The 12,175-nt window shown below is 41.6% G+C and overlaps 1 protein-coding gene across 3 annotated transcripts in view; it reads right to left on the reverse strand.

The window, feature by feature from the left end:
* Positions 1 to 2,442: 2,442 nt before the first annotated feature.
* The window catches only part of arhgap25 (Rho GTPase activating protein 25), a 30,913-nt gene continuing 21,180 nt past the window's right edge, over positions 2,443 to 12,175 (reverse strand). For all 3 annotated transcript variants that reach the window (XM_058374728.1, XM_058374726.1, XM_058374727.1), the window contains exons 6-11: positions 9,319 to 9,451; positions 9,132 to 9,205; positions 8,913 to 9,034; positions 7,609 to 7,772; positions 4,671 to 5,242; positions 2,443 to 3,254 (exon numbers count right to left, since the gene is read on the reverse strand). In XM_058374728.1, the coding sequence (XP_058230711.1) occupies positions 3,059 to 3,254; positions 4,671 to 5,242; positions 7,609 to 7,772; positions 8,913 to 9,034; positions 9,132 to 9,205; positions 9,319 to 9,451 (1,261 nt within the window). In that variant the 3' untranslated portion in view covers positions 2,443 to 3,058. The remainder of the gene's footprint in view (positions 3,255 to 4,670; positions 5,243 to 7,608; positions 7,773 to 8,912; positions 9,035 to 9,131; positions 9,206 to 9,318; positions 9,452 to 12,175) is intronic.

Raw genomic sequence — 12,175 nt, forward strand, 5'->3', positions numbered from 1 at the left:
GCCGATGGTCCCACTGTGTGTGTGTGTGTGTGCTGTTATCTACTTTCTTTCCTTAATGAGGACTTTGTAAACATCGTTCTGATACCAGCAAAAACTGGGGTTTTTTGTTTGGGTGGGTGAGCCAGGGAAGCGACTTGGGCCTACTGTTTATTTATTTTTCCCAGTGGTGTGGTTCCAGTGATGAACCACCATTTCATTGACCATTTCTTTTAGACAAAGTTGTTAAAGCCTGCTGTTATTTTCTTTGACTTGAAAAGGATTGAGATGTGTCCGCAAATCATTGAAACAGGGTAATTTAAATGAAATGAGGTGTGAGGAACATCTACTTTGATATCATTGTAAGGGTGATGAGTGTGTGTACAATTCAGCTGACCATGAAGAGAATAAGGAACACTCATACTTGCAGCACAAAAAGATTAGTACTTTGACAACATTGACTGACCCGGACTCAGTGGAACACCATACGTTGTTGAACATGAGCATGACATTTTGCTAAAACATTTATTGAATATGGATTCACTGTAGGGTCATCAAGGCCAAGGGGTTGTAGAAAATTCACAAGGTCCATTTGAAGTCGTTTATCCCCAAACTCCTGGGTTAAGTATTTCCTCTTCCTGTTTGGTTGTCTTAATGTTTTTTCTTAAACCTTGGAACAAATCAGCAACTTTTCACAATATCACATACAATTTACTGAGCCTTGTTGTCTTTATGTCTTTAGAGTCCTATCAGTTGCTTGGTTGTTCATGTGATGGCTCCCAAAGTATCACAGTCCCACAGCAATGAGTGTTGTTCTGCGCTTACACGTCAAAGCAAACAGCACTTTCGGAAGTGCTGGGAAACCCTTATCACAACCGTCCAGGGACTGACAAGACCTTGTAGTCAAAAGAAAACTCTGGCAATGATTTGTGAAAAGCAGCCCCCGTCTGGCCAGGATGCTTCACATAGTTTGAATGCTCCAAGGCACAGAAGAGTGCCACACCACCTTCTGCTGATTTGGGGGCAGCTTTAGGATCATCTAGTCCAAGTTTAAGTATGTAGATACCTATTAGCAAGACAGACACAGATCAGTGTCTAATGTGGGGACCGGCACTTAATGAAGCAAAGGTCTACCCCAGGGATCAGATATGCCGAGGCTGCCTTACGTGTGAATGATTAGAAATGACGCACAAGGTCAGGAGTCACAACGATAGACCCTCTAGAGGGTGTTCAAGAGAAGTTTGACCTACTGACCAATTGTTTCAACATTCTTCTTGCCTTCCCTTGTTTTTTTCCCCCTAACATTCCTGTTTTCCTTTGTCTGGTGATGCAGAATAGCACAGATCGCAGCTGTCATGTTAACCCTGACTTAATAGAATCTTCCAGAAAGATCATGTGCAAGCCTCAAACCTTCCAGAACAATCTGGACATTGTGTCATGGACAAGCCTTATGTGCGCAGAGCAGTGGATGTTTTCTTATTGATCTCAAGAGGGACATCCTCCACACCTCTGGGTCTGGATCTTTTGTTTTTCGATCATCATGACATTTCTCAGGCATCCCGCTAACATCCTTGCTTACGTAATATGTTCCCCGTGTTTTGCATTGTTTGTTACAAGTCCCGCGATAACCTTTTATACTCACACCCTCGTTCACACGCAATCTCGAATCTCCAGGCAGCCTTCATATTTCTTACCATGAGATTCAATTCAATTCTATTAATTTATATAGCTCTTTTAACAATGGACATTGTCTCAAAGCAGCTTTAGAGAAGTATGGAAACAGGGAAGGAAAAAAATTATGCAGTTGAAATTAAAGTTACTATTTTATCCCTAATGAGAAGCCTGATGGCTCCCTGAGATGATCTGAAGAAGAATCCTTCAGAGGAACCAGGCTCAGAATGGAACTTCATGCTCATTTGGGTGACACTGGACAGTAAATGTAAATACATAATGTCCTTTCTACAACAGCAACCAAGGGCTTCTGAGGAACTATTAGGTCAGTGTCGTTTCAGAGTTAGATGAGATGTGACATTTGTACAGAAAATACGACAGGGTTACGTTTCAGCCATTTACCCTTTAACGCCTTTACCCCACCAGAACAGCTTTTCACCCAAAATTCATTCTTTACTTTATGTACTTCATGTAAAGTGGTAGCTTAGTGGTTAGGGTGTTGGATTACTGATTAGAAGGTTGTGAGTTTGAATCCCAGGTCCGCCCAGCTGCCACTGCTGGACCCCTTAACCATCAATCGCTTAGTTGTATTAAATGAGACAAAAATGTGAGTTGCTCTGGATTAAGGGTGGTTGCCAAATGCTAGAAATGTAAAACACATGAACTTCATGCTCATGTACAGACTGTTACATATATAGAGAAAGAACTTTGAGGTGACTCCAAGCGAAACATCTGTAAAGTTGTAGCGTAGTATTGGGTTATCGAGAATCAGCGATTAATGACAAGGTGACATCATTCACATAGTGAACTGAATTTATTAGGAATTTATTAGGAGGTACAAGAACTGGTTCTTCTTCTGGTTGCGGCACATCCAAAAACAATTATAATTCCCTATTCAATTCTGTCCAGGAACAACAGACACTTTAGAGCACTTATATTGGCTTAAAAAGCAAAAAAACTCTAAAACATAGCAAAACAGTCCATTTATATTATCCAGTAATCTCGGAACAACAGGAATTGTTATTGTCTAACGTTTTGTGTCGTTGTCTGGTGGTGAACGGAAATATCTACAAAACAAACTGTGGAGAAAATGATCTATAAACCAGTTTGAAACATATTTGTGAACACTGTTTCCTAAGCACGTATCGGTACCAGCCGATAAATAATCCACTGATAGGTGAGATAAAATGTTTACCTCGCTGTGAAGCATAAAATATTTATGAATACCTAATGAAAAAATACTAGAATTCCATATATTATTGTCCATAATCTAAGTTTAAATATAAGGCATTGTAAAAAATATGGAAATAAATAGCCAGATGCTTATTAAAACCCAAAAGACATTCCACACTGAATTGGTTGACCGCATCCGACCGAAAGTGGCCCAGTGGTCGGTTGTCCGAGTGCATGTTCACATCGGTCTGGCTTTCCCCATGAACGCCTCTACCTGTCGTTCCAGCTGCTGGTTGCGTCTCAGAGTTTCGTCCCTGCTGTGCTCGGCCTTACGTAACGAATTCTCCAGAAGCTCTTTACTGCGACGCTCATTCTCCAGCTCCGCCTGGAGCTTGGCCACGGTCGCAAGTAGCTCCTTGTTCTTCTGCTGGAGACTAAAAAATAAAGCACATGACATGTTGTGTTAGAGTTAGCGTATGCAGCAGGTTCATATTTATTGTATGGAATATTGTATTTTCAGGGTTTCTCTTGTACAATTCTGAAGATCCAGGACAATAAAACAACACTCAGGTAATAATCAGAAGCAACAGTCTGCTTGCTGACCACTTTTTTCAGACCGAAGTGACTATTGGACATGAAGGTTCAAATCTTTGTTGTTAAATATTAAAAATCGTACAGTACGAGCACCTACATGGTGATGTACTGTTACCTGGTGATCACCTCATGATCACATGACCAGATTAAACTGATCTGATTCTTAACATCTTTTAAGAAACAAGGGCTACATGGTTCCTAAAATGTTCCTGGGTTCCTGGGTCTTCACAAGGACCTTTAACTGAACCCATTAATGATGTCCTTAATCTTAAGAGTAGGGACTCGTTTATAGACAGGGTTTTAAGCTGCAGAATTAAAGCCTAGTAAGCAAATATCTATTTAGCTACGACTAAAGATGCTACTGTGTTGTTTTTTGTTTCATGGCATGTACAAAAATCAGGGCTATGAAGCTTGTGGAAACTGCAAGCTACAGACAAGGACTTTAAACTAGTCCAGGTTCCTCTGGTGTGTTTGTGCAATGAGAAAGGTTTTTGGTTCCTGTAAATGTTCCTGTGTTAACAGACCCATTATTAAATCCTGCACACCCCTCATACACAGTGTTCACCCTTCTGCCATCCGGAAAGAGGTACCGAAGCATTCGGACCCGCACAACCAGACTGTTAAACAGTTTCTTCCCTCAGGCAAACAGGTATCTCAACAGAGAACTGAGCTGAACTGAACACACACACATCCAAGATCTGATCTCAACAGGAGAACTGAACTGTGCTGGACACGTACTCACACACACATACATAACACACATGCACAAAAGCTGAGAACTGTGTTCCAAGAAGAACTGAACTGTGCTGGACACAGACACACACACAAACACTAAATTGTCCTGTTTGCACGCACGTCACTTTACATTTCACTTTACATTTTTTATATTAATCCTGTTTACGTGTCACTTTAATATTTTCACTCACTGTATACACTGTTCTTTGCACAAAAGTCGGTCTATATGTTGTTTGTCTGCACTGTCTTGTCTTGTCATCCTGTGCGCTTCTGTTGTATGTCTAGTTTATTTATTGCACCTTAAGTATAGTTTAATCTTTATCTCTATGTTTAGCTCAATGTTTGTCTGCGTCACTGTACTTTGTCTGTGTTATGTGTAGCACCTCTGGTCTAGGAGGAACGTTGTTTCACTTCACTGTGTGCTGCATCAGCTATATATGGTTGAAGTGACAGTAAAGTTTCTTTGACTTTGACTTTGCATGTCTCGTGTCAGGAATGAAGCTGAAGAATTCGGATCAAACCTGGTAATAAGTTGCTGTTGGTCAGTCCCGCTGTCGCCTTGTTTCTGCGTAACGCTCACTGGCTGCAGTTTCACAATCTCTATCTTGCTTAGAGGCTGTGAACTCTGCATGGAGTTGTCTTTTGGCTTGGCCTGAGGTTCCACTTTTGCCTGCTGAGGTTCTGTGGGTTTAACCGCACCGTTGCTGCTCCTCCTCCTATTTTCCTGCACGCTATCCTTTCCTTCATCACTATCGTTGCTGTTCTGTTTGTCCGGAAAGAACTTCACCTTCTGAAGGTCCAGGATCTTGAAGATGTCTTCCGAGAATGTCTTCTCCTCATGCTCTTCCAGGGTCTCCTGCAGATAGCTCCAGCGATCAAAGGATGCATCTCTCGTTGTTCTAATGCCAGGGGGACCACACAGGCTGGGTAGAGTCTGAGTACGCTTCCTCGGGCTCGCGCTCATTATGTCTGACTGAGGCGGCGATGTGGGGGACAAAGAGGAAGGAGTGACCTTCGATGCCGGCTTCTCGCCCTCAAACACCACATCCACTTCCTCTTCTTCTGGGGACTCGGATAAGGATGACATCTCGCACTGAGAAAGCAGAGGACATGATTAGTAAGAAAGGGGAAGTGAACGCAATACATTACAAATGAGAGGCAGAGTTACAGTCTCTATACCTAAGTCGATTATTTTCCTGTAACCACATGTCCCCAAGTGTTTTATTCCTCTTACACCATATGAGATAAGACTTGCATGACACATGGTACCACAGAAGAATTTACCAACATTTAGACTCATTAAATTACACCAATTTCTATGCTTTTAAGGTAATTACTTCCTGCAAAACATTACTTCCTGTTTTTCTTATTAATGTTATAGCAGCTATAAAGGTTAGAGGTTATTCTAAACTCTGACACTGGAAACTCCTTCCTTAAATCCTTAAATTAACATCTCCTTACAGAAACCGTCACCATAGCAACGAGGAAACAGATCTGTTTATTGTATCACTTCTGTGGAACTCATCACTCAGTGCATCACATCCAAACTAGTGCATCAGAGCCCCTGTTACTGAAAACTAATCAACACTTTCAGACCAATCAGAATCCGGGATTCAGCAGCCGTGGTGGTGGTGGGGTTTGGGGGGGGTCAATTCATCTAATTCAAATTCAAATTTTATTGGTCACATACGAAATCATACACAGTACGACCCTCTGGAGAGCTTGCCTGTCCTGTTTGGTGCTGTTCCCAAACCAGGCTGTGATACTTCCCCTCAGGATGCTCTCAATGGTGCAAAGTGAAAGAATAGAAAATATTAAATATAAAGAATTTTTGAAAGTAAAACAGTGGAGATTATTTGGGTTACTGACAGGAAGTGTCTTAAGCATGGTGGTTGTTTTTTTTCAGTGTTTGAGGTTTGGTGTGCATGTGCGTGCATGTAGCGTTTTTTTTCCTCAGTTGGCAGAAACTAAAGAAGATTGGGGTTTAAGCCCCAGCACTGCCAAGCTACCTCCATAGGGCCCTTGAGCAAGGCCCCCAACCCACCATGCTCCAGGGGCGCTGCATCATGGCTGATCCTGCGCTCTGACCCCAACCCCCAAGGATGGGATATGCGAAGAAAGAATTTCACTGTGCTGTAATGTACAGGGGTTGGACAATGAAAACGCCTGGTTTTAGACCAGAATAATTCATTAGTATGGTGTAGGGCCTCCTTTTGTGGCCAATACAGCATCAATTCGTCTTGGGAATGACAGATACAAGTCCTGCACAGTGGCCAGAGGGATTTTGAGCCATTCTTCTTGCAGAATAGTGGCCAGGTCACTACGTGATGCTGGTGGAGGAAAACGTTTCCTGACTCGCTCCTCCAAAACACCCCAAAGTGCCCCAATAATATTTAGATCTGGTGACTGTGCAGGCCATGGGAGATGTTCAACTTCACTTTCATGTTCATCAAACCACTCTGTCACCAGTCTTGCTGTGTGTATTGGTGCATTATCATCCTGATACAGGGCACCGCCTTCAGGATACAATGTTTGAACCATTGGGTGCACATGGTCCTCCAGAATGGTTTGGTAGTCCTTGTGGCAGTGACACGCCCATCTAGCACAAGTATTGGGCCTAGGGAATGCCATGATATTGCAGCCCAAACCATCACTGATCCACCCCCATGCTTCACTCTGGGCATGTAACAGTCTGGGTGGTACGCTTCTTTGGGGCTTCTCCACACCGTACCTGTCCCGGATGTGGGAAAGACAGTGAAGGTGGACTCATCAGAGCACAATACATGTTTCACATTGTCCACAGCCCAAGACTTTCGCTGCTGGCACCATTGAAACCGACGTTTGGCATTGGCACGAGTGACCAAAGGTTTGGCTATAGCAGCCCGGCCATGTACATTGACCCTGTGGAGCTCCCGATGGACAGTTTTGGTGGAAACAGGAGAGTTGAGGTGCACATTTAATTCTGCAGTGAGTTGGGCAGCTGTGGTTTTATGTTTTTTGGATACAATCGGGGTTAGCACCCGGACATCCCTTTCAGACAGCTTCCTCTTGCGTCCACAGTTGCTCCTGTTGGATGTGGTTCGTCCTTCTTGGTGGTATGCTGACATTACCCTGGATACCATGGCTCTTGATACATCACAAAGACTTGCTGTCTTAGTCACAGATGCACAAGCGAGACGTGCACCAACAATTTGTCCTCTTTTGAACTCTGATATCTCACCCATAATGTTGTGTGCATTGCAATATTTTAAGCAAAACTGTGCTATTACTCTGCTAATTAAACCTTCACACTCTGCTCTCACTGGTGGAATGTGCAATCAATGAAGACTGGCCACCAGGCTGGTCAAATTTAGCCATGAAACCTCCAACACTAAATTGGCCAGTGTTTCAGTTTCATTGTCCAACCCCTGTATATTTGACAAAATAAAGGCTTCATTAGAATTCGAGCTAGTGCTCTACCTCTGCAGACTCCCAACCCACAAAATTGCGTGGATTTGCTGCTTTCTTGCTCTTCAGCTTCCTGGCAGCAGGAACAGGAGATGGAGCAGCGTCTTTGGAGGCAGGGAAGAGCAGCTCGTGGTGTCTGATCATCACCGTCATCACCTTCTGGATCATCGGCGTCCCTGTGAGAGAACAGCATGAGCGTAGAGGCTTAAAGTAACATCTCAGATCTGATCCAATGCTGAATTATTCTGTCTAATCCTAATCCTGGACCTTTCCCCATCTTAGTCAACACCTGGTCTACTTAAAGAACATCAGGAACATCAGGAACATCTGCTTGCTGCTCATAGTGAAGCCTAGAAGGTTAAAGGTGATGTCCAGAAGATGGCGCTGTTAAGCCTAAACTTCTCTGCTGCTAGATTGATTGATTTATTTATTTATTTATTTATTGATAATTATTTCCATTTAAAATAACATCATTGTAGTTTCTCCAACAGCTTAGTAGATCTTAAAGCCGTAATTTTAATTGATTAAATTGATTATTTGTTTGTTTATTTTATTTTATTGATTTTTTTTCAGTGTGAAGTTTAAAATTTATTTATTTTTATTTATATTTCCTGGTTTCCTTCCTTCTGTCCTGGATGTAATATTATTTTATTCTTTGTTTAATTTTTAAATTCTAATTTATTTATTTTATTTTATTTTATTTTATTTTATTTTATTTTTTTGGACTTTTAAGTGGAATTCTGTCACTTTCCAAACACAGCTATGGGAAATAATTGATCAGTATTTTAAAAAAATATCCTGCTGATTTTTTCAGGTTATTTTATTCAGCTATCGTATTTCTCTTCCTCTTTAGGAAGTAGTGAAATGATAAGATTGATCTTTTATTATTAATATATTCTAAATACCTTATGAAAAATACACCAGAAATCTTCACAAGGCAGATTTGATGCTTTCATTGTATCGTGTACGAGAAATATGAACGATTTGATGGATGGAATTAGAGATGGATCGACATCGATCATTGCTCATACTGCAATCCGACGTCCAATCCGGCATCTGACAGCAAACAGATGACAGGCGACAGGAAGTGACAGCGATTTGGTGGGTGGAGTCTAGCACATGCTTTTTTCTGAAACTATTGATGATCGATTGATTCTTTTGCTCTCACTGGTTTTCTAGCCATCATTTCAAACTCATGAGATCTCTGTTTTTCTGGAATCTTCTTCTTCTTCCTCTTCTTCTTCTTATTATTATATAAATCAAAAACACTCAGCTGTTTTAGTCATTATGTCTCGATCACTGCTCCAGCGTCTCACCCTTCATCATGCTGAAAGCGTCCTCCACCTGCGGCTTGAACAGGTTCACCCCCATCACTGTGGCCAGGTTCTCCACGCTCATCTTATTCACCTTCGAGTGCTGCTGCACCTCAAACAGGAACCTGGAGGAACCAAAACAATCCGTCACTCTAGTGGATTTCAGTCAGTAAACCTGTTAAAGGAAGAACCTTCATCCTGGTCATCATGCCGTGGTCTCACCTGCATATGTAACTCAGGAGGTTGTAGTTGACTTTAGGAAGCAGACTGATCTGTTTCTCCAGCTTCTCCTTACCCTGTAAAGAAAAAAACAGATTAGTGTTAAAAGATTAATGCAGCTAATAAAATCTCCAGCTTCCAGATCATAAACTGCAGGCTACAGAGGCACTGATGCGGCTCTGAGTCTCACCGCCGCCGTCGTAGCATCCAGCGTCACGCTGCTGTCCAGAAAGTCCTGATACTGAGTCCAGGGCACGACCGGCTCAGGCAGCTCACGCAGGTACAGCTTGAGTAAAGATGCCACCGTGTGGACATCCGTGTCACTGCAGGCAGAAAGGATAGGATAGAAGGTCAGTGATTTATTTATTTTTATTTTATCAAATTCACATTTTCACAATATGAAGATCGAGTGTCATGAAAATAGAATTGAAATAGAATAAAAATTGACTAAGAATGAAATTAAGATACAAATAGGATTTATCTGTACAGCAGGACAGAGGAGCAAAGGTACAGAATACTTTTTATCAATAAAATGTAATATATTTAATTTAAAAATCAGGTTCAGGTAGTGTGTGTTGATTAGAAAGGTCTAGAAAAGTTCTAGTTCCTCCTGGTTCCTCCTCTCCGTGTTGGTCTTCAGGGATCCTGAAGATGGATTAGAAGCTAAATCTTTCACATTTTGCTTCATTCATTTGGAGCTTTATTCCAGCTGATGCTTTTTAAACCCCACATTTTTTATTTTTTGCAAATATTAAATTAATATTTTATGAAGTTCTTTATAAATACATAATAGTCTGCTTCACTTACTGGAAGTCTCGAGATCAATAAATCCAAACGCTGCATGAATGACTTTCAGAATCACATAAGAAATAATCCAGACTATGTGACAGCAGCACTTCCTGTAGCCTGGCAGGAAGTGACCAATGCTGGATGTCTTCTGAGGAAACGTTTGGATTTAAGTCACACTTTCTTGGAATCACACTGATGGATTAATGGATGAAGAGATAAAAGAGCTTTTCAAACTTTTCAAAATATTTCCCCTGGGTCCTAGTAACCCCTGGTTAAACAGAATCCTGGGGTTGTGTAGTTAGAGGTTACACACTGCTTCTACTTTCACTGAATCCTGGCTCTTCATCATCTGATTTTTCACACTCGACATTCCTAAACCCCGCCTTAACCTCCTGCTTATTTGCATATTTGTGTATCAACAGTGCTGATTGGATAAATCCAGCGCCTCTTTAAATAACAGCTCGTCAGGTCTTTGCTTCTGCACCTGAGCAGCTTCTGTTATGTTTCTGTTTCTAGTTCTGTTACTGTTCTAGGTTCTGTTTCATAGCTTCATCATCTTTTCGCTGTCTTTTCGCAGACATTCGTTCGTTCGTTCGTTGAAATCTGAGTTGTGCTCATGTTTCAGCATGACGTATTTCCCCCTAGCTCTACGATGAGCATTTCCATGATGTTCGTTGTTTCTCCGCATGACTCTATCCATCAAGCCATTTTTGTTCGGTGTTGTTCAGCTATTTCTTGGTTTTCACCTGATAAGAAGCTGAAGCGCTGTTTTTATGTACTGATTGGGTGTTTGTTGCTAAGCAACCAGTCATAACATTCTAACAGTGCTTCACACGTTTATCCGCGTGATGTAAACACTGTAAAAGCTTCAGAGCAGAGTTTTTGTGCTTTACTGCCTGAACCTTTTTTAGATGAAATAAATACTTATTTACTCAAAGAACCCTTAAGGAACCTTTAAAAAACCCTTTCTGGGATGAAGCACCACAAAATGGCTGACTGCTATGGGGCGATCATTTAGATTGTGTAACATAAACATACACACTTAGGGTTCTTCAAAGGTTCCTGGGATGATTAAAGCTTCTTACTTTCATATCCCGTGCTTCATAACACTGCTTCTGAATTACACATGAGAACGGTTCCTCTAAAGAGGGGTAAGGAGGGGTTTTAGAAGACAGTATCCCCGGGGTTCAGAGCAGTCTGAAAATCCCTGATGTGTCCTAAACAAAAACATCTACAGAGACGATTTGCTTTGGCATGACCCTGGTCATTTTGGGGAACTGATCTGGCTAAATGTGTAGTTGAGATCAGTTATGAAGTGGTGTGATGGAACTGTCAGAGCCTGAACACACACACACACACACACACACCACACACACACACACACACACACACACAAAAATACAGAGTGTGTAGAAAATGGCAGTGTATCACAGGGCACGGAACACACACACTCACACACACACTCACACACACACACACACACACATCTACATCAGAGGAAAATTAAAACTCCTGCATAAGCCACACGCACTTCAGGAGTTGAATACAGATATGAATATGTGAAGGATCTGCTTTTATTCATTAATGCACAGGTGTGTGTGTGTGTGTGTGTGTGTGGGCTCAGTACTGGTGGAGAGTTCACCTCAGCTAGGACAGGATATGGTTTAACCACAGATCTAATGTGTAGCAGGCTTCTCTGAAATAAAAAAAAATCCTGCTTTAGCATCTGGTGCTTTCTCACTTTACATGACAGACAGCGAACACACTCACTACGACAAAAATTTCAATTTTTCTAAGCAGGACGTCTTCTGGGCGGTCCATTTCCGTGTTTTACGATGAGCCTGAACACGCAGCTGTTCTAATCTCTGTATACCCCTGAGGTTTAAATCTGAATAGTTTGTACAGATATGCAGACTGATCTGAAAACCTTAATCTGAAAATCCATCAGATGATGAAAACAGATGGAATTCGTTTGGAACGTCTTCCTGGGCTGCGTATTATATTCTTGTGTTTCCAAGAACATTCTTTGAGTGGAGAAGGAACAAGAACAGCGATATAGAAAGTGCTAATTTCCTGGTTTTTCTGCATCAAAGCCTTTCAGTGACGAAGAGTGAAAATGACATTCTCATCTCCAAACCAGGAAATGAGCTCTCTATACCTTAAAAGGCATGTAGCCTCATGAGAAGCTGTGAGAAACAATCCAGGCAGAGGAGAAGAACAACAACAAGGAGTTTTGCTACGTCAAGAAGCTTACTGAC

Source organism: Hemibagrus wyckioides, linkage group LG22 (assembly GCF_019097595.1).
Source record: "Hemibagrus wyckioides isolate EC202008001 linkage group LG22, SWU_Hwy_1.0, whole genome shotgun sequence".
NCBI classification, from domain to species: domain Eukaryota; kingdom Metazoa; phylum Chordata; class Actinopteri; order Siluriformes; family Bagridae; genus Hemibagrus; species Hemibagrus wyckioides.